The following is a 23,177-nucleotide window of genomic DNA, read 5'->3' on the forward strand; positions in this document are numbered from 1 at the left end:
GAAGAAGAAGAAGAAGAAGAAGAAGAAGAAGAAGAAGAAGAAGAAGAAGAAGAAGAAGAAGAAGAAGAAGAAGAAGAAGAAGAAGAAGAAGAAGAAGATGATGAAGATGATGACGATGATGAAGATGATGACGATGATGATGATGATGATTGTTAAAGTTAGATGTTATGTATGATTGCAAGTAACTGTCTAACTGTGTCTAACTGTTTCCACAAGAGGGCGCTATAGGCGGAGCTGCTAATGCTGCCGCCAGGTATAGAGGTATAAAAGGAGATGTTAACTCCCCCTCTGTCTCTTCCACCGTCGCTCTCATAAGTAAGTAAGTAAGTAAGTAAGTAAGTAAGTAAGTAAGTAAGTAAGTAAGTAAGTAAGTAAGTAAGTAAGTAAGTAAGTAAGTAAGTAAGTAAGTAAGTAAGTAAGTAAGTAAGTAAGTAAGTAAGTAAGTAAGTAAGTAAGTAAGTAAGTAAGTAAGTAAGTAAGTAAGTAAGTAAGTAGGTAAGTAAGTAAGTAAGTATTTATAAAGCACCTTTCATACATGTCATGTAGCTCAAAGTGCTGTACACAAACATAGGCATATATAACGATAAAAGCAATAAGGTCACAGTGATCAGTTAAGATCAATGTTTAAAAAAAAAAAAAAAAAAAAATAATAATAATAATAATAATAATAATAATAATAATAATAATAATAATAATAATAATAATAATAATAATAATAATAATAATAATAATAATAATAATAATAATAATAATAATAATAATAATAATAATAATAATAATAATAATAATAATAATAATAATAATAATAATAATAATAATAATAATAATAATAATAATAATAATAATAATAATAATAATAATAATAATAATAATAATAATAATAATAATAATAATAATAATAATAATAATAATAATAATAATAATAATAATAATAATAATAACGTAATTGTGTGCGTATGTACCCGTTCCTTCATCTAAAGAGTTGGGTCCATAAGGCTTATCCAAGCCTTATGGATCCATCAGTGGTCGCGTATTGTGTGCGTATGTACCCGTTCCCTCATCTAAAGAGTTGGGTCCTTATCCAAGCCTCATGGATCCATCAGGCTTTTCCAAGCCATAGCGTCTTTGTGTTATGTCTCATAACGTTAGCCAGTTAGGAAGTAGGAAATGCACTAAACCAATGCACTTGTACTTGTTTAGCAGCAACTGGAAGTAGGAAGTGCACTAGACCAATAACTAGTAGGTAGCAACGTTAGCTCTCATAACGTGCACTAAACCAATGCTAAACCAATATCTAGTAGGTAGCAACGTTAGCTCTCATAACGTGCACTAAACCAATGCACTTGTACTTGTTTAGCAGCAACCGGAAGTAGGAAGTGCACTAAACCAATGCACTTGTACAGTACGTAGCAACGTTGGCTCTCAGAACGTCAGTTTAGCCAGCAGCTCCGGGTACAGCAGGTAGCAACGTTAGCTCTCATAACGTTAGCCAGTTAGCAGCTCCGGGTACTAAAAATAAAGCATCACATTAATAAGACAACAGTAATAAAAGTATGGCAATAGGCAAAGTACAGTAAAATAACATTTCAGTAAAAGATCAATACATAAAAAATATAAACATAATAATAAAAACATTTTCAATAAGATACTCGCTCTCCCTAAGGCATGGTACACTATTTGTAAGCTAGACTGTATAGGGACGTTTTTAATTTTCCTTTAAAAATGTGTATGGAGCTGGCGTTTCTGATGTGTGTTGGTAGTGTGTTCCATAGTTTTGGGGCATAGTTGGCAAATGCCATACTTCCTATCCTCTTTTGGTTTCTGGGTGTGTCTAGTAAACCTGTAGTGGATGACCGTAGCGTTCTTGAGGGCAGATAACTAACTAGGGAATTTGCTATGTATTTTGGGCCTTGCTCATTAAGAGCTTTATATGTCAGGAAAAGGACCTTAAAATCAATTCTATGAGTTATTGGAAGCCAGTGCAGAGTGGCTAGGACTGGAGTGATATGTTCTCTTCTCTTTGTATGAGTTAGTAATCGAGCTGCAGAGTTTTGGATAAGCTGAAGCTTCCCAATGGTTGCTTTGGGAAGACCAGTGAACAGTGCATTACAATAGTCAAGCCGGCTTGAGACAAAAGCATGAATCAGTGTCTCTGCATCCTTTTTATTTACGAAAGGTCTTACTTTCGCTATGTTTCTTAGGTGGAAGAATGACGTTTTCATGGCCTTATTTATATGAGACTTAAAGGTCAGGTCTGAGTCCAAGATGACACCTAGGCTTGTAACCTCAGTTTTTACATAGGATGACAGACTCCCCAGGTTTTCACACAGCACTTCCCTTTTCGCTTTTGGGCCGATCAATAGGATTTCGGTCTTGCTTTCGTTTAATTTTAGGAAGTTATTGTTCATCCACTTGTTTATTGCTAACAGACAGTTTGTAATGGACTGTATGGCTGTAGTGTTATTTGGTTCTGCGGAGATATATAGTTGTGTATCATCAGCATAACTATGGAAGCATACATTGTGGTCTCGAATGATGTCCCCGAGGGGCAGCATATATAGTGAGAAGAGTAATGGACCAAGGCAGCTTCCTTGTGCAACTCCAAAGCTGCTGTCATGTTCCTCGGATACATTGTCTCCAAGCTTAACATAGAACCTTCTCCCCTTAATGTATGTTATGAGAGAAGGACTCTCATGTACTGCTGTGTACCAATGTGAAATAAACCACGCCGTTTAATGGCTAAAGAGAGAAACCATGCCTCATGAACATATCACCCCATAGCTGACTCTGTCAACAATGATGATGAAGAAGATGAGACAGAACGCTTTGAAAAAGAGACATTTTAAGCCAGGGTGGGATAAACACATTTAACTACAGTGTCATTTCCATGTAGTCCTTAATAGCTCAGTTACAGCATGTGTAAATGATTGTCATTAGCCACCAGTAGGCACTTGGCGTCGGGTGCTTATCGTCTGCCCGGCTCAGTCTGTAAACTACAAACAGCTCAACCCATCAACACAACATGATTATGAACCGCAAATACTTCCAACTCAATATGATTACGAAAGTTGAATGTGACTGCCTAATCCGATCAGCCACTTGAAAAGGATTCACATGAAGTGTTGAAGTGGGGCTTTTTCAACCTAGGAATGACTGTACACCAAGGAGCTATTCCACAGGCCGAGTGCCAACTGCATTACTCATCTACAGTGGGACTGTAGGGCCTGAGTCAGCATGCGTTCCCTGCGGCTTCCTACGTTTCAGTCTATGAGTAAGACTGAGGAAACACTCTCATCACAGATGGTTAGAATAGAGGCATTTCACTGAATGTTCAGAAAGCTAATTTCTCCTCCCTGTTGGAAGAGACGTCCCTACTGTACCTCTGGTCTTTCGTTCTTTTTATTTTTTGTATCCCTACCCTTCTGGTAGTTTAGGACAGTGACTCAGGAGGCAGAGCATTTGTCTGGTAGTCGGAAGGTTCCCGGTTCGATTCCAAGCGTGTCGGGAGACACTTAACCCCTAATTGCTCCTGATGTGCAGGTTGGCGCCTTGCATGGTTGCCTCCACCGTCGGTGTGTGAATGTGTGAGTGAATGGGTGAATGTGAGGAACACAAATTGTAAAGCACTTTGGATAAAAGCTCTATACAAATGCACCATTTGCCATTTCATTGCAACACTCCCGATTGCTAGGCAACCTTTCAAAATTCACACCAACAACTGCGGTACAGGAGCTAAACCATGATGATACAACAGTCCCTGAAGTACTGAAGGATATCCAGCTCCAATCACAGCGTTGGAGCGTCTCGGAGTGACAGACGTCAAATACTGGAAGTCGGTCCAAGCATGACCTGGTTGCCCATGGCCCACCCACCGCACTCTGCCCTGTATTCTTACACTTTTAACTAGGGATGTCCGATATTATCGGCCTACTGATATTATCGGCCGATATTGGCATACATTTTTTATTTTTTTTTACATTTATTTAACCTTTATTTACCCAGGCAAGCAAGTAAGAACAAATTATTATTTTATTTATTGTCAAAGTATGCATAATGTTGTGTTAATTACACAACAATGTTAATTACCTGAAATTATTCCGTTTTTTGGGGGGGGGGGAACCCTGCATATATCGGTATCAGTTGATATCGGTTGGTATCGGTATTGGAAATTAAGAGTTGGACAATATCGGTATATCGGTATCGTTAAAAAGCCAATATCGAGCATCCCTACATTTAACATACGTGTAAACTATTTCCAACAAGCACAATCGAAGGTTCTGCTGAAATAAAACCAGAGGATTTCAAGTAACAAAGGGAATAAAAGAAAAAACGAATTGGGAGAGGTAACCTGTTAAGGTGCCCAGTAACAACTATATGAAGACATAATCAGCCTACAATTTATGTTCGGTTCTGCAGTGTTTCTGCTGCTTAGTCGTTTGGCCTATTTCACCTACTTGGCCTACTGTGCTTTGAATAAATGAGTTCATTAATCTAGCTATATTTAGGTGCTTTATACATTATGTAAACCGTATCGTTACATAACCTATTGTATTCAATATTACTTTACTTTCCCCCAAAACCACCATACTGCCCTGCATCTGATCAGCCTGAAATGGGAGCAGCAAACCACTGCATTATGTTTCAGAAGCCATCCGTTTGAAAGTAAAACACAGCCTGTTGAGAATACATTAATTTAATCTCTCTGCAAGTGCTTGAGGGCAAATCCCTTGATTTAGAAAAATGGAAACAAACAACAAACAAACTAAACATTAAACTAATTTGTGTTGAATCATTTTATGAGATGTGTACGTTTTATATGGATATAACTTTATATAATTGTTTATGGCCTACATAAAAAAAGAAAATACATTAAACATCCCTCACTCTGTTTTTTCACAAACCGCACCCTGGGAAAATACAATGGTTGCTATGTGAGAGAAATATATCATTAAAAATGTTATTACTTATTACTGGATCTGGTAAACAAGTTACAGTGCAACAGTACTACCATTTCCCAATGTTTTCCCAATGCTCTACTGCTGCAATTCTCTTTCGAAATCACCCGAAGAGAGACAAATATCCAAACGTCCCGTGCGAGGCCTCTATGAACAGTGTATGCTCGGTGCACATGAACAACATATTGCCAGTGAGAGACGCCAGAGTTCACTGTCAAAGTAAAAATGAAGCATTATTACATGTTTTTGTTAATAAATGTTTTATATAACTTTTTATATAGGCTGATTAACCTTCCTAATGAAAAGTTGAATCAAGTTCAGGAATCTGTTAAATAAATTGAGAGGTACTGAATTAATACGATAAAGAAATGACACACTTAAACCTTTCACACCAGACTACAGACGGTCAACCGTAGTGAAAGGTTAACCGTCTGTAGTGTGGTAGTGAAAGTGTTAACCCTTTGTAGTGCGGCAGGGAAAGGGTTAACCTTCTGTAGTGTACTAGTGGAATGTTAACCCTTTGTAGAATGGTAGGGAAAGGGTTAATATAGCTCCAGTTTGATCTCCTCCTGGTCCCTTTCTTCAGGTTTACATCAGTGTGAACCTTCACATGGGACGATATGTAACACTATCGCCTCATCTCTGTTCTTCCTCCGCGGTCTCAGTGCAGTCTAATAACCAGTGTGAAAGCCTCCTATACTGTCACCCTGTGACCCTCCCTGGAGAACTCCAGCCCAGAGGCGCCACATGGCTCTCAAGGCCTCATTCTCTGCTTGGCATTAGAAACTTTTTCTCAATCACACCCTGATTGAAGTTATTACATGTCTGGCCCCACTTTGAATCCATTTCGCTCTCTGCTATTCTGTGGGTCTCGAGGGGCAGCGCTAAATTGCTTATTAATCAGGCCACTTTGACATGACCGCAGTTTGCGTGTATGTAGGCACGTTCACACACACACACACACACACACACACACACACACACACACACACACACACACACACACACACACACACACACACACACACACACACACACACACACACACACACACACACACACACACACACACACACACACACACACACACACACACACACACACACACACACACACACACACACACACACACACTTCTATCTACACTTCTAATCTGCCAGTAATGAGGTCAGTGCTCTCATTAGAGGCGAGAGAAAAGAGGGAGGAAAGAGAGAATAAAGAGAGGGATGAGAAGGAGAGTAGTGAAATAAAGATAAATCCCATGGTGTGCGCTTTTCCCAACGGAGGTCAGCTGGTGTATGTGTGTGTGTGTGTGTGTGTGTATCTGTGTGTGTGTGCCTGTGTATATGTGTGTGCATGCACTCGTATGTATGTGTAAGTGTGTCTCTCTGTTTGTGTGTGTGTGCATGTATGATTGATCATCTCCTCATGTTGATCTTCAATGCATTATGTTTTTGTTTGTTCTGTATATTTGTGTGTTGTCTGTGTTTCTACAATTAATGTGTGCGCGCGCGCGTGTGTGTGCGTGTGCGTGTGCGTGTGCGTGTGCGTGTGCGTGTGCGTGTGTGTGTGTGTGTGTGTGTGTGTGTGTGTGTGTGTGTGTATCCTCACTGGGTCTAGTACGGGAGTGATGAGCAGGTGTTTCCCCCAGAGGAACTGGCGATCCACTGTCCAGGTGACACTATCAGAGTAAAACCTAGAGAGAGAGAGAGAGAGAGAGAGAGAGAGAGAGAGAGAGAGAGAGAGAGAGAGAGAGAGAGAGAGAGAGAGAGAGAGAGAGAGAGAGAGAGAGAGAGAGAGAAACTTGTAAACGTAACACTGACACGTCAACATGTCACTCTCTCAGTGTTATTGGACCGATGTCATCATCCAAGGACACATGTAAGGAGGACCTTTCAGAACTAAAACTATTTACAAGTTAACAAAAGTTACAAAAGTTATGAATTCCAATTAATATTTTCCTCTCTATTCATATTCATACGAATCATATTATAGTTCCCATGACAGGTTGTGTTTTTCCCATATATAATGAATCCTCTATGAGTTTGGAAATTGTCTAAGGGCTGAAAAGTGTTTGTCTGTAGCTCTGCATTAAATCAGCAGGATACATCGGCGACGATATCGTAGATTTCTTTAATATAGGTGTTACAGCCACAGCCAGGGCCTTTATCTACCTGTCTGTCAGCAGGTCTCCATGGCCTTAAATGGGTATCTTCCTGTTCCCGCCTCACCATCACTCTGCCTACTGTACCTGGGCCGGCCTACACACCTGAGGACCATCACATCATCACAGAGCCAGGATAAGAGGCCTGCACCCCTGCCACTCCTGGTCCAAGTGTTGTTTTAGCCTCTCATGGTATTATGACTCTTATCTGGACCTCTATACTATATATATTTATTAGTTCTGTCAGGCGATTAAAAAAATTATAATCACATTTTAATCGCATTTTAATCGCATAACCATTTTAGGCCTGATATTCTATATTCTATAATCATATTTCAAATTGCATGTGTCTGGATGGCAGAATTCAGTACTGTATCTACAAAACCATCTGTTTAATCATATTCCCTTTATTAATTTGCTTAGATTTTTCAGGTCTGGTCAATTTTAGCATGGTGTTATTCACAGTCAAAGATAAAAAAAAAAAAAAAAAAAATGTAATTGATATTCTCATTTGGTTCATTACAATTTACTCAAGCCTAGTAACAGACACAGTATTTCTGACACTGGGAATACATTCCCTGAGATCCATAGATGTCCCTAGAATCAGATACCAAGAACATGCAAATGAAGATAAAAAAAAAATCTATAAATGTTTATTCTTTTTTTTATCTACTTTTTTTCTCCTCCTTTTTCTGTATTTTTCTCCCATCCCAATTTAGTCGTTATGCCAATTCCCCCCTCCCCTTCCTGGTCATTGCGCGCATTTGCCCCCCCATTTGCCGGTCTAGGGAGGGTTGATAGATAGATACTATCACATGTCCCCTCCGATACATGTGGAGTCAGCCAGCCGCTTCTTTTCACCTGACAGCGAGGACTCTCACTGGGGGAGCGTAACGCGTGGGAGGCTCACACTACTTCCCCCAGTTCCCTCCCTCAGCAGGCGCCCCTACCGACCTGTAGGAGTCGCTGTTTACAACGACCAGGATACACATCCCGCCGGCTTCCCACCCGCTAACACTGCCAATTGGTTAGTATGGACGACCAACCAAGCCGGAGGTACCGCTGACAGCTGGATTCGATATCAGTGTCTCTGCGGTGGTAGGCAGGAGCTTAGTCCGCTGCGCTATTATATTTTTTAATAAATTTGCGTTGATTTTCATAACGCGATAATTTGCTGTGTAATTTATTAATCTAATTAACGAGATAAACTGACAGCCCTAATATTTATAGTGTGTTTTGTGAGCGATGTAGCCTGTGAGTTTTGTGAGCTCTGTGTGTGTGTGTGTGTGTGTGTGTGTGTGTGTGTGTGTGTGTGTGTGTGTGTGTGTGTGTGTGTGTGTGTGTGTGTGTGTGTGTGTGTGTGTGTGTGTGTGTGTGTGTCTGTGTCTTTCAATTTACATTTTTTATATTTTTCACAGGATTGTGGCCATTGTTTCACTATGTAATTTTTTTAAATTTAAACAGATCATATCAATATTGGTAATATCGGTTATCTGCCATAACAGAAATATTAATAACGGTTAATATGGGTTATACATATCTGTTATTAGTTATCTGTTATTGGCCAACATGTTCATATCATCTTAATATTTTGGTAGTGTGGACTTTTCTTTTTGCGTGAATCTTTCTCTCTCTACTGAATGAGTCAGTGTTTGTGATGAGCGTCATGGACGGCTGATGACACGCACGCTGGCATGCGAGAGGTTTATTAAAAGTCAAGAGCGCTGTTGGCTAGGGCAGAGACGTGCAGTTTTAGCCCGTACTTAATTGTGATTACATCCCCATGAATAATACACTGCTGGATGAAGGACGAGACTCCAACAACTCACGGCCATGTTGAGGCCAATGTGACCTTAGAAACAAGCGTCTTCACCGGGGCCGCTTTCAATGTGAAAGGCATAGCTGGCATGGTTCCAGGCTTTTTACGAGCCAGACTAGGTTTTTATTTCATTTTTTATGTATAGAGAATTTTATTGGCACGTACAAAAAGCTTGACAATAAAAGTGAAACTTTCTGATCCTTCCATTTGACAATTTAATTTCAAATCTTTATTTAAACTCGAAAGGCCCTCATGTCCCCTCTCGTGTCCCTCGTTTACAGTCACGTCGAGTGTACAGTGACACGGGAAGTGGGGGTGCGGCGGGTGCACCAGCACCCCTGCTGGCGAGGAGTGTAACTGCAACTGCAAGGTTGTTTTGGCTTTTATTACATTGTAATACCGAGGCTACTCAATGTCACAGAGCGGAGCGGCACTGCAGATTTACCCTACTCTTGGAATTCATTGCCAGATCCTCATAGGGGCGCTGTCTCGATAATGCAGTGTTATTAAAGCAGCGTGTAGCCGACGCATGAACCAGTTGGGATTCGAATAGACGCAGCCTTGAAGCGTCAACGCGGAACTGGAAATCCGTTGGTAAAAAAATAACAGCCTGGAATAGTTTTTGGGACGTACAGACAATTCGCAGTAAAGGAATATATCTGCGGTTTCCCTGGCGGATGGCAAACAAGCCAGCAGAACTATCCGACCGAGCCCCCGGAAGGGTGGTCAAAGACCTTTTGCATGTCGGCGATGTTGTATGCGGGGAACGAATTGCAGAGGACTGACTGAAGTGGAGAGCTGCCTGTCGCCCATTCTAACACAGGAGTCCTGGACCCTTCCCTTGAGCAGACCCGACAGGTAAGGTAAGCGATTTCGATGTATCACTTTGGAAGTGTGCGGCTGTTGTCCGAATACTAGTGAACATTGAAAAATAAAGGCACGACATTTAGAGACGTCCCCGTCTGGGCAGAGATGTATGCATCAAAACGGTTACATTGTTTGTCTCGCACACTCCGCAGAACTGAGCGTGAGAGCGTGGAGTTGGGCAGTGGTCTCCTCTAGTGAACGAGAGTGTTGGTTTACCAGAGTGGTAAACCTATGACGTTATTATTATATCACTTATCTCAGCACCCCCACTTCCCGCGGACTTCCCGCGTGCCTGCGAGTGTACATACAGAAATAAGCAAAAAGCAAAAAAGCATATAAAATCACACAACATATAATATCATAACAATAACACAACACGGCGAGGCAAAAGTAAGGATAACAAATACATTAAAACATGTACAACTTGAATGACAATGGTTGGAGATCAAGGTTTTAAACAGAGGGGAGAATCTCAAGCTTTAAGGACCATTGGAGTTCATTCCATGAGCTAGGGGCATCATAACGAAATGCAGATTTACCCTGTTCTGAGCAAACTTGAGGGACCGTTGGTTAACTCATTGACTGCCACGCTGTTTTTGCATCTTTACTCTCTGGCGCCAGCGTTATTGACCATTTTCACGATGTTTGCGGACCCATCGTATATTCTATATTATAGCTATGGAGATAGTATGGTTCATTTGACAGGCACAATTTATAGTACAATATGGACGACACAGTTCATTTCTACATCCCTTCGTTTGTGCACTACTATACCACGGTAAACATTGCCCCGTTTCAAAATAATCCAGGCTGGTTTTAGAGATTGTGAGATAAAGTGTGTTTTGTGCAGCATTTGTCCAAATCTCGCGGCTGCTTGCCTGAAACATACGGTTATCCTATAACCATAGTTATATGAGTATAGCGAGCGCTCTGCTCTCTTGGAGCTATCCCTTTATCCAATCTAATAATGAATAATTTTTCTCCACATGTACACACCCATCCGCCCGGCCACACCCACATCCGCTCCTCTACATAAGCGGGGTTGTGGCCACACTAACAGCTCCTTCCCAAGTCTTTCACCACCGGAGGCGAAGACCACGGGGTCCTCAGTGAGTCAGAGCAGAGCGCTCGCTATACTCATATAACTATGGTTATAGGATAACCGTATGTTATATTATCGTATAGCTTACGCTCTGCTCTCTTGGAACACAGGAGCTGAGCAGAGCGGAAGCTCGACAGATGTACCCGCTGATCTGACGGTGCAAAGAGGGTTTAGCACCTCAAACGCACAGGGTGAGCAGATTGTGGGACTTACCTTCACACAGAAGGACCCGCAACCAATCAGGCGCGCATCCCACATGCCACTAGGGAACGAACAGGAAGAAAAACACCCCCGTCACAGTCCCCAACATCACGGGATCAAAGGTCAAGAACCCAACCCCGTGGCAAGGCCGTAGCAGCGGAGCACGGAGGAGGACCCAGCCCCAGGAACAGCCTGAGGGCAGGACCCCCCGAAAAAAAAGGGGCCCGGTGAGGCCAACGATGCCGTAGCATCGAGACCCCACCAGACGGTCACTGGTGACACCACCCCCCACATCGCCAGCGTATCGGACAGGTCCCAATCCAAGAGCAGGCCCTTCCCCTCTACGGCACGCCGCCCTGAAGCACTCCACAGAGGCTACACCCCCACAATACTCTGGAGCCAGTCGGCGCACCGGGGAGACAACCCCCAAGAGGTTGATCCCTCAATCCAGGCAACAGGCCAAAGAGCATAACTCGATCTGTGCCCGGAGCACTGCGGACTAGACAGGCGCCTAAGGGGTCTACTGTGAAACAGCACCCGGGCGGAAGGGGCATTCGATATGCTGTGTACCATGTCGCAACCTCCACAAACCCGACCCCTTAGAGAGGTCGAGGTCCAAGAGAAGGCCGACATGATTGGCAGACGTCATGAAAAGTGCGGGGGCACACTCGCGGGCAGACGGGGTCAAGCCCGGCCTCAACCCGAGAGTCGACTCTGCTACCAACACACCGGGGAATCAACCACCCCCCTATGTTTAGTTTAACAGGAGGCGGTTGTTCCCTTAACCCCCCAAGAAAAAACTCAGAAACACAACTGCGAGTATACACCGGCTATACAGGCAGTACAAGTGTTTCAGTTTTAAAAAATATGTTAACCCAGGCCAACAGGTCGACGAGAACGAGTTCAGACCTGGGCCTGGCGGACCGGGACGTACACAGGGATGCCAGAGGGGTTCAATAGAAAACCTCCTCGACAGCCCCCTTTCAGCCCTGCCCAGCAGGGGAAGGGAGGGGCGAAAACGAATGTAGAAGGACCAGTCCCCTTAGCATAGCGCAAGGTACAACACAATATGGACCAAGCACACACTGTGAAGGAAAACTCGTAGTGACATACCTATGACACACACATCCATAACATCAATCCCCGCAACGCCCGGGCCGACCCGGCATTTTCCCCCCGGAAAAGCACAAAGTCCTTCAGGGTACCAGAACAGCAGATCTGCTCCCCGGCGGACAACGGGTTAACTGACCTGGTCCGGCGCAACCAGAACCAGTCCTGTGTCCTAGTCACGCCACCATCCCCAGTCCTAAGAGGGGGGTAGGTACGCGTGTCGATCCAAAACATCACAGAGAGCGCCACCAAGACGGTCAGAACATGAATGCACCGTACCCGGTGGCCCACCCCATGGGCACGAGACCCCTCCGCCAATGCTTTAATCTACTCTGTCATCTCCCCCCAGAGATGAGCGTGAGTCGTCGAGACTAACCTAGTACACTGGCGCTCGGAAGAGATAAAATCTCCATCCCAGTCGCTCGTATAAAAAACGCAGTTTTTTATAAATTAGCAACCAAGGCGCGCCAGCCCATGGCATGGTTCCACACCGAAAGCACCCAGGGCCAGCGCTATGTACACGTCGAGACCCAAAAAACACATCAATGGTAATTCTAATAAGAAACCAGACAACGTTCCCTCCATGCCGCATGGGACGAGCGGCAGGAAGCTGGCCAAAAAGACACAGATATGGGTCCCATATGACGCGTCCGAGGGAAAAAACCCTGTCAACACCGCTCTGTATAAAAGAGGGAAAACAGGGAACCCCCAGAGAGACCTCCCACGTGAGTAATAATTGAAAAGATATATGTAAACATTGAGCCACGTGACCAAAAGCTCAACACATAGGCAAATAGAGAGCAGAGCAGAAAACAAACAGTTTTCAACGCACCGCATCACCCAATCTTGACAATGACAGTGGTCCACAATATGGAGCCTGAAATAACTCACGGAAGTCTCATGACCAATAGAATCGCGCCCAGTGACTTATTCTATGGCCGGGGAAATTCCGTGACCCACCTGTCCAAATATGGCGTGGGACCAGGGAACCCCGCCCCCCCCGTTTCCCCTCCCTGTGACGCGCTGACCCCACAGCGTGAAAGGAAGACCGAAGAACGGGGGGTCCAACCCCCTGGCCAATCAGTAAAAAGGGGGGAGGGGTTTATCAGTTCACCCCCCATGACCCCATACCCCGGATACGATGAAAACAACAAGCAGCGCATGATACCAGTTATCTAACATGCTACATGAAAAAGCGTATATCCTCTAGGATAAGCTTAACAGTTGCACGCCAGCCACAGACGATAAACTCGCTTGTGTAAAAAATTGGTTTTTATACAAGGCTTTAGGCTCATGTGCGAACACGCAACCCGTGTTTTCATACTTTAGCAAGTAAAAAAAAAAAAAACTACATATGTGATTACTTCTGCAGGCTAACACTCTAACCTAGTTGTGGACTCGATGCCATGTTTCCTAAACGTAACAGAATACACACAACCCCCTCAGATAAAAAATGGTAAAGTTCACTCTTACTACTGCAAGAAGAACACTGTCTCTTCATGATGAGAGAAGACAAGTCTTTCGACCGAGTGCTAGCCACAGGCCTTGCTAAGCACACATATATAGCGACCAGAAAATAATGTTCAAAGAAAATTGTCCTACTCCCTAAGCAAACACAACCCCACAGCTAGGTGAGGGTTATACATCGTATCCCCAATATATAGTGAATATAAAAAACAGTCCCTCACCAGGAGGGACTTTTTTATTTAATAACAAAAATCATATGTTGGGGGGGGGGGGGCAGGGGTAAACAGGGGGGTCACTAGCGGGGCCTGCCGCGTGCAGAGCGCTGTTTTCCCCCACGGGGAGCCGCCCCGGAGAAACGGTTCTGGGGAGCCTGGTCACGTAGACGTAGATCCCTACCGTTCCCTCCGGGCGTGGGGCGACTGGCTGCAGCGGTCGAGGCACTCCCTCCACTCCTGGCCTTCTTCGCCGAAGGCCCAGCAGCGGCGGCGGTGGTGGCGGAGGCAACGGTCACGGTTCTCTGCCGGCGTTGTTTCTTCCGGACATCACCGGTGGCATCGGGTCAGGGGAAATGAGGTTGAAGCACGGAGCGCTCCTCCTCCATCTCCCTGCAGGCTGCCGTCATCTGCTGCATGGCCGCCCAGAATAATCCAGCATCGCAGAGGGGGGCCGTGAGCAGCGAAATCCTCCTCTGTTCCAGCACCCGCACCTGCTCCAGCCAAAGGTGGCGCTGGACGAGAGTGGCCAGGGCGCGCTCATTCCCGGCGGCTATCGCCTGCAGCTGGGAAAGGTGCAGGATGGCTCCAGCCGCCTGGGTGTGAAGGTACCGTTGATGGTCATCCAATACCGACCCGCCCGCCATCAGCCCCGACATGTAGCTCGCCAGCTGCGCGATGTTGGAGGTCGCAGCTAGGCTCTGAGTCACGCCGATGTACACCTGGTCACTGCAGTTTGCCAACTGCCTAGCCGATTTCCCCTGGGTAACCGGCTTTCTTAACGGCTCCCACACCATTTCGGGACAAAGTATGGATGCCATCGGGCTATCAAGCTGAGGCACCCCGTCCTTAAGTCCCTGGACCAAACCCACCATCCGCGTGACTGGCACGTAGGCAGGGGTAAGGCCAACGATGCAGGAGATTACCTGTCCCTGTGCCACGTAGGCCTCCATTGCTGGGAAGAATGGGCAGATAACGCCCGTCTCTCTCACAGGAAGACGTTGCCAGAGATTACCTATCATGTCATCAGGAACAGGTGCCGGCAGTGGCTGCGGCAACGCCACGCCATTAGCGTCTGCGGCTGCCATGAGTTCGGGGAACAAGGCAAGCAACTCCCCTTGCGTACCTCCCTCCACGTCACTCGCGTCCCTCACATACGGGAGGCTGCCTCGGGCGCCAACGTCCGACGCGGCAGATAGCTGGGCATCTTGTCTCGGGGTCGGAGGTTCTAACCCAACCCTGGAGTACAAGGGACCCCAAGGAGACGCATCACTCCCTGCCACTCCCAGAGGGGGAGAGTGATATGTCTCTACTGGGGCTTCGAACAAGAGAGATCCCGCCCCCTCCATGTAATCCTCAGTTTCCATCGAAAATGGAGAAGAGGCAAGAGAACTCGCGTCCGGCTCCAGCGCAACACTAAAACCAGGCCGCTCACCCCTGCTGCTCGCCGCCTTACGACGAGAGCGAGCGGAGGCGAAGAGTCTGCGACGCAAATCCTCGGCCGACTGTCCACTGGCAGGGAAACCAGGGCCGGAACCCGGCCATCTCACAGGAGATGGAGGCTCAACGGCCCCTCGGTGAGGCAAACTCACCACCGGGCGCCGCCCAGATGTACCTGGCTGCCACGACCGCGGAGCCAGAGACGGCCCACGACGCACGGAGGATGCGGCGATAGTGAAGCGCTGATGGAGGGTAACGTTGCGAGCATCTAGACCCTCCGACGGTGAAGACATTATTTCTTTGTTTTTTATTTTATTTTTATTGCGAGAGAGAAAAAAACAAAGATACAATGTCAACGTAGCTCCTTTCCATCAACTATTTCGGCACTAAACTTAAAGTGGTGTATACAGGCACTTTACGGTGGTGAAAATATGGAAGGAGCTGTTAGTGTGGCCACGACCCCACTTATGTAGAGGAGCGGATGTGGGTGTGGCCAGGCGGATGGGTGTGTACATGTGGAGAAAAAATATTCATTATTAGATTGGATAAAGGGATAGTTCCAAGAGAGCAGAGCGTAAGCTATACGATAATATAACCTATATTATTGCCAGGTAAAAGGTAAACACATGACCTTGTTTCTTCACAAAGCCGAGGGGGGGGGGGTCGTTTTCCGATGCTGCGATCATACAAACGTATGTTTTAGGATGGGGGTTCGGTAAAATAGACGTAAAATAGACGTTACCCTTGTCAAAAGGTACACTACCATATGTTTCTTCACAAGATCATCGAGGGGGGTCGTTTTCCGACGCTGCGATCATACAAACGCATGTTTTATGAAGGAGTTTCGGTAAAGTAGACGTAAAATAGACGTTACCTTTGTTTTAGAGGTACTCCATTTATCACTTCAAGTCCAAGTGTCTTGAATCAGAACAGGATCAATACATATAATGTTAGGAAACGCACCTTATCGTCCTTAATCATCATCCATATAATCCATTTAGTCTTTTTCATAATATCCAATACTTCGCTCGCAACCTACTAGTAGAGTGAGTCCCTAGTTGTTTGGGGGCTGGGGCCACCCACACTAAGCTGGCCCATATGTTCATAAGGTAGGCGACACTGCCACATGGCGGGATTACATTTCAAGGTCTCAGATGAGTCACAAAGGTCTGCGCGAGTTTTTAGAATGGGAAAATAAAAAAAATGAAAAAAGGATCAAAAGATTTGTTTTCTTGTTTTTGGCGCTCAGCGGTTGGATTTGAAACACGAGAATTCTCGTGTTTGGCGCAGAAAGAGTTAATATTGGATAATCGGTTAATATCGGTTATTAATATCAGTTATCTGTTATCGGACAATCAACCCAAGACATTTACATTTACATTTACATTTAGTCATTTAGCTGACGCTTTTATCCAAAGCGACTTACAATATCTGTGCGACAAGACAGCAAGAAGGGTATAACTCTATCAGCTGAGTAACAATGTTCATCAAAGTGTTGCGTGTTACAGTGTAGGTTAGTTTATTAGGACAAGTGCATGACATTAAGGTTAGTCGGGGTTAGATTTTTTTTTTTTTTTTTTCTTTTTTTTATCATTTCAGATAATGGTTGAAGAAGTGAGTCTTTAGTCGACGGCGAAAGATTGGACGGGATTCGGCTGTCCTAACTGGGATGGGTAGTTCATTCCACCATTGTGGGGCAAGGACTGAGAATAGGCGGCTTCTCTTTGATGACCCTCCGGGAGCTTGGATAGGAGTAGATCTGAGGCGGCCAGAAGACGCAGAGCGTAGGGGTCTTGAGGGTGTGTAGTTAGAGACCATTGACCGGAGGTAGGCGGGAGCGGTTCCCTTTGCCGCACGGTATGCTAGGTCGAGGGCCTTGAAGCGGATACGTGCAGCAATGGGGAGCCAGTGCAGGTCCCTAAGAAGTGGGGTGACATGGGCTGACTTCGGTAGGTTTGAGATCAGGCGGGCCGCTGCATTTTGAATGAGTTGAAGAGGCTTGGTGGCAGTGGCCGGGAGGCCAGCTAGCAGTGCGTTGCAGTAGTCGAGGCGGGAGATGACTGTTGATTGGACGAGGAGTTGGGTGGCTTCTTTTGTCAGGAAGAGGCGTATCCTTCTGACGTTGCTCAGGAGGAATCTGCAGGTTCTGGTTGTCGCTGCGATGTGAGCAGAGAAGTTCAACTGGTCGTCGAGGACAACACCAAGGTTCTTGGCGGTCGGCGACGCGGTCACAGCTGCATTCTCGACTGTGATGGAGAGGTCGGTCAGGGGGGAGGATTTGGCCGGCAGGTGGAGCAATTCTGTTTTGCTTAGGTTCAGTTTGAGGTGGTTGGTCGTCATCCAGGCGGAGATGTCGGACAGACAGGCCGAGATCCGCTCAGAGACGTGGATATCTGAGGGAGGGAAGGAGAGGAAGAGTTGAGTATCATCGGCATAACAATGATATGAGAAGCCATGAGATGTGATAATGTTACCCAGTGATTTAGTGTAGAGGGAGAAGAGAAGGGGTCCTAGGACCGAGCCCTGGGGGACACCCGTCCGGAGGGGGCGGGTGGCCGACAGAGTCCCTCTCCATGACACTTGGTAGGAGCGGTCATTGAGGTATGATGTCAGCCATGTCAGCGCAGATCCAGCCACTCCCATTCCTGCGAGGGCCGCGAAGAGGATCTGATGGTTGACTGTGTCGAAGGCTGCAGATAGATCTAGGAGAATCAGGACAGAGGAGAGACCTTTCGCTTTTGCTAAGTGAAGTGCCTCTGTGACCGCAATGAGGGCCGTTTCTGTGGAGTGGCCAGTCCGGAAGCCAGACTGATTGGGGTCTAGGAGGTCATTCTGTAAGAGATAAGCAGTAAGTTGGTTGGATACAGCACGTTCAAGTGTTTTAGAAAGGAAGGAGAGAAGAGAGACAGGGCGATAGTTGGCTATGACGGTGGGGTTCAGGGTTGGTTTTTTTATGAGGGGCGTGACTCTGGCTTGTTTTAGGGAGGTGGGGACCACCCCCGAGTTGAGTGAAGAGTTGATGGTTGCAGTTAGGAATGGGAGGATGTCCGGTGCTATGGTCTGGAGGAGTGGGGAGGGTAGCTGGTCCAGCTGGCATGTAGTCGGACGGTTCAACGTTACCAGTGTCAGGGTCTCGGCTTCTGTAATGGGAGAGAAAGATGACAGAGTGAAGGATGAGGTTCTCGATTCAGCGTTTGGAATGGGTGGGGGTTGGGAGAAGGAGCTGCGGATGTTCTCCACTTTTTCCTCAAAGAAGATCGCAAAGTCTTCGGCAGAAAAAGATGAGGGAGGAGGAGGTGGGGGGGGAGTGAGGAGGGAGGACATGGTAGCATGCAGTTTGCGAAGATTCTTGGCAGAGGCCTCGATCCTATGGTGAAAGAAAGAAGCTTTGGCATTAGTAATGGTTTTGGAGAATGTTAACAAGAGGTTGTGATATGTGTCGATGTCAGCAGTGAGGCGTGACTTTCTATACTTCCTCTCAGCCGCTCTCAGGACCTGTCTTTGTTCTCTCACTGCATCCGTCAGCCATGGACTGGGTGGGGAACGGCGGGCAGGTTTCTCAACGAGGGGACAGAGCTTGTCGAAGGAGGTTGCAAGGGCTGAGAGGAGGGTGGAGGTTGCCATCTCTGTGGGGAGAGCAGAGAAGGTGTCACTCAAAGGTAGAGCGGATATTATGTCAGAGGAGAGGGTGGAGGGGGATAGGGAGGGCAGGTTGCGTCTGAGTGAGACGGTTTGAGTTGGGGTGAAGACTTTTCGGTTAAGCATGAGAGTTAGTGAGAAGGATATGAAGGAATGGTCAGATACATGTAGGGGAGTTACCGTGGTGTTAATGATGCTGGAGTTACGGGAAAATATGAGATCCAAGGAGTTGCCTGCTTTGTGGGTGGGAGGCATGGCAGTGGGAGTCAGGTCAAATTGTTGTAGGAGGGAGACCACTGGGACCGACTGAGATGAGTCAGGCAGGTTGAAGTCGCCCAATAGAAGGAGCGGGGTACCATCTTCCGGTAAGGAGCTTAGAAGCATGTCCAGCTCATCTGTGAAGTGATCGAGGGGACCTGGAGGGCGATAGAGTGTAACAATGGTGAGATTGAAAGGATTAGAGACAGATACTGCATGATATTCGAGGGAGGAGAGTGACAGTTCTGGGAGTTGCGTTAGGTTTGTAGCCCATGAAGGAGATGTCATGAGGCCAGTGCCTCCACCCCGTCTGGAGGGTCGAGGTGTGTGAGTGAAGTTATAGTTTGTAGATAATGCTGCAGGTGTTGACGAGTTATTGGGGGTTATCCAGGTCTCAGTTAGAGCCAGGAGCTGCAGATTTAGACTATGGGCGTAGGCAGTAATGAAGTCAGCTTTCTTGACTGCTGATTGACAATTCCATAAGCCTCCCTGTACTGTGACAGGTGTATTAGTGGCTGTAGGAGGGTAGGAGAGATTAGCCGGGTTGCTAGCAAACTGGCGTGGATGGGTTGATTCTGTTCTTGAGGAGCAGATTGTGGATATAGGTATGAGGCACATTGTGGTGTCAAGAGTGGTAGGAGGAGGTTGAAGGGGGTAGGGAGGAAGGGAGATAGTAGGGAAATAGCAGAGTGGGACGGGAATATGGGATTATGGTGTACTTAGCACTGGGTGGATCGGTGGATCCCTCTGCGGTGAACTCCAGGAAAACTCCTCCTCTTTGTCCCTCTTCGTTTCTCGACGCTTCGCTGACGCTATGCCAGCAAGTCTTTAAATCACTATCACTAATTACTGATGAGTGACACCTGCAGCAAAAGGCCACACCTCCAGTTTCTGTCAGCTGGGTGAAACTAATTACAAACAATTTCCACAACACAATTTAGTCACACACTTCAAAATGATGTACACAGTATTCAGTTAAAAGATCCTACCCTCTCTGCTGTTGTCCTCAGAATGAATCCAACAGAGAAAAAGCTGGTATTTAAGCAGAAAAACTGTAGAAGGGTCACTGACCTTGACCTTGAGGACCACTGATTTGGTAAAACTATAGCAACTATGGCAGAACTAACTTTTTGGACACAAAATGCACATGACTTATCTTGCAAAATTGCAAATAATTTTTTATATGTCTTGGATAAAATCTTGTTCATTATTGTTTTATGTTTTAAAGTTTTGTGAGATTCAATTTCCATTTAGTTTTTTCGTTTTTTATTTTGTATGTATAGTGATATAAATCAAGTATACATTCATCTGACATAACTGTAGCATATATATTCGGATGAAAAAAATATGTATATCACTTCATTTTGCAATACATGGTTGAGGTTATATATGCGTTCTTACACAATCAAACCAGATGCACCTAAAATAGGGGGAAATGGCTTAGACCCCAGAGTGTTGAAAACAGTGGCGAATCCTTGTGGAAGCCAACGGAAGCCATGCCTCCCTATATTCATATCAATTCATATCAAATTATGAAATATGAAGGAAAAAAAAAATTAAAATATAATTTTTTTTTAATATAGTTTACATTCTTTTTCATCTGTGCATCTGTGTTTTTTTTTTTTTTTTTTTTTTATGTCTCCCTCTTCTCCTTCTCACTCCCTCTAACACACTGTCAGACTGTGCTCACTACTGCAGCTAGTATAGGAGAGAAGCAGTGGGTAGGTCTCTTTCTCCAGGCTTCCAGCATTATAGAGTGAGTCCAAACTCCAAATCCGATCCTAGCCAATCAGATTCGAGCTGACTGCCACTGTGCCACACCCTAAAAGTTTAAAACGGAGCTGGGAGGAAGACGTTCAGCATAATGTTCCACCTGGAGGCGGGGCAGGTCAGAAGTTCACGTTTCCACCTGACTACCTAACGTGACATCCCATTAGTACTGAGGACCAGCGCAGAGCACACCACTGTGGATATTATGATTTAACAAATCTATCTGGCAAGAGGAGGACCACATTATTGACCAGGTAAGAACTGAGCAGCCTGACTAAGGACTAACTAACGTTATCAGGCAAGCTTGTATACCCTTTCATGACTGCAATGCAAGCCAGGGGCTGGAATACGCAGTAATTTATTCCTCCGTAGTAGCCAGGTTAATGTGCACCATCAAGCACTGCTTAAAAGCTAGCGGTGGGTCCAAAATATATCGGATATAAATGTCAAAGGTACCCAGCGTTCCATTAGGGTTTCACACACAGATGCGGCGGGGTTTGAAAGCTCGGCGTTGCTAATAAACATTTTAAATCATTTTTATAAACGAGTAAAACTGAGGCTGAAATGACTGCTTCCGCATTTTACAGTAGGAGCGCTCTGATGGCTGGGCGCGCGGCGCAACAGACACGTGAATGAATGAATGAATGAATGAATGAATGAGAACTTTATTTAACAGATTGCAGAATGGGTACAATACAGTACGGCTCAATACACACAATTGTTAAGGGGATGCAGACCAGAGAAATACGTTTGTCTTGTCACGTTTGTCTAATAGACAGTCATATTCTCTCCCGGTGTTCTGCGGAATCCTACTCCCGAGTCCCTCCTCGAAAACAACACCGGCCGTATGTATATTTCTCTCCCACCCACCCACCCCCTCCTAATGTACAGTCCCCTCCCCATCATATGTATATACTCTGTCAGGATCTAGGGGTAACAGTACTGTATATTTGATGTCATGATGTCTTGTATGTCATAAATGTCACTAGTATGAATTGAAAATGGGGGACCCTGATGTAAACAAGACAAACGTCTTTCTCTGGTCTGCATCCCCTTATACAATTGTGTGTATTGAGCCGTACTGTATTGTACCCATTCTGCAATCTGTTAAGAAAGTTTGACTGGCCGCCGAGCCATACTGTAGTGTACATGGTGACTACTTGACTTAAAAAAAAAAAAAATAATAATAATAATAATAATAAAAATATTTAATACATTTTTTTTAATAATTTTTTTTGGCTTCCCCTGTTATTTTACCCACGAGACGCCACTGGTTGAAAATGGAGCCTAATCATTCTGCTCTTATCATCATTATCATCATTCTGCTCAGATATCTATTACAATATTTTATTCTTTATAGAATGAATGAATGAATGACATAAATCTATAAAAAAAATTCAGGGAGGTTTTAATGTAAATTATCTGCTAATTTTGTGCCTGTCTATAACTGTGCCAACTGTATGCTTATTTGATGTATATGTTGTGTCATACATCACTGTTGTTACGCACTTTAGGCTGCGATTATTATATGAAAGGTCCAATTTAAATAAAGTGTATGATTATTATTATTATTTACATCATGCAATTACATATTACGGAGTATTCATTTGAGCCCAAGACCAATACCTGAGAGGCAGAGACAAGAATATAAGACAAAGTCCAATACAAGTAGGAGTCAAGTTCTCAAGAGCCACATCACTATTGAAAGGGGGTGTAGCAAAGGTTATGAGGAAAGGTCGTCCCTCCCTCTGCTGAGCTACCAAGACAACCTGTCATATATTTATTTAAATATACTGTGTGTCACGTACACCTACTGTAGGGTGACCAGGTCAAAATGGTTCAGTCGCAGGACAGCAGCACTGCTTTTGCGGGACAATGCGGGACACGTATGGGGGGGGGGGGGGGGGGGGAGTGGGGGGGGCAAAAAAAAAAAAAGTATTTAAATTTTTTTTATTGCTAATTAAAATTAAATAAATGTATTTATTATTTAAATGCCTATATATCATATTCGACGCAGACGGTAGGCTATATATAGCTCATTTTGTTATTAATCTTATTAAACTCACCTCCGGTTTTGGGGATATTAGCCTCCGGATTCTATGTCCCGGCGATATTCCCCGTGTATTCTGTTATTATAACAAACCGACCCTCTGATTGATTCAGTTCTCAATAA

The 23,177-nt window shown here is 45.1% G+C and overlaps 1 protein-coding gene across 1 annotated transcript in view; it reads right to left on the reverse strand.

Moving 5' to 3' along the window:
* The window catches only part of si (sucrase-isomaltase), a gene marked incomplete at its 5' end in the record, with an annotated part of 323,712 nt that overhangs the window by 149,617 nt on the left and 150,918 nt on the right, over window positions 1–23,177 (reverse strand). The window contains one exon of the mRNA XM_084309006.1: window positions 6,567–6,651. Coding sequence (XP_084165132.1) covers window positions 6,567–6,651 — 85 coding nt within the window. The remainder of the gene's footprint in view (window positions 1–6,566; window positions 6,652–23,177) is intronic.

This window comes from Notolepis coatsorum, assembly GCF_963971535.1.
Source record: "Notolepis coatsorum genome assembly, chromosome: 1".
NCBI classification, from domain to species: Eukaryota; Metazoa; Chordata; class Actinopteri; order Aulopiformes; family Paralepididae; genus Notolepis; species Notolepis coatsorum.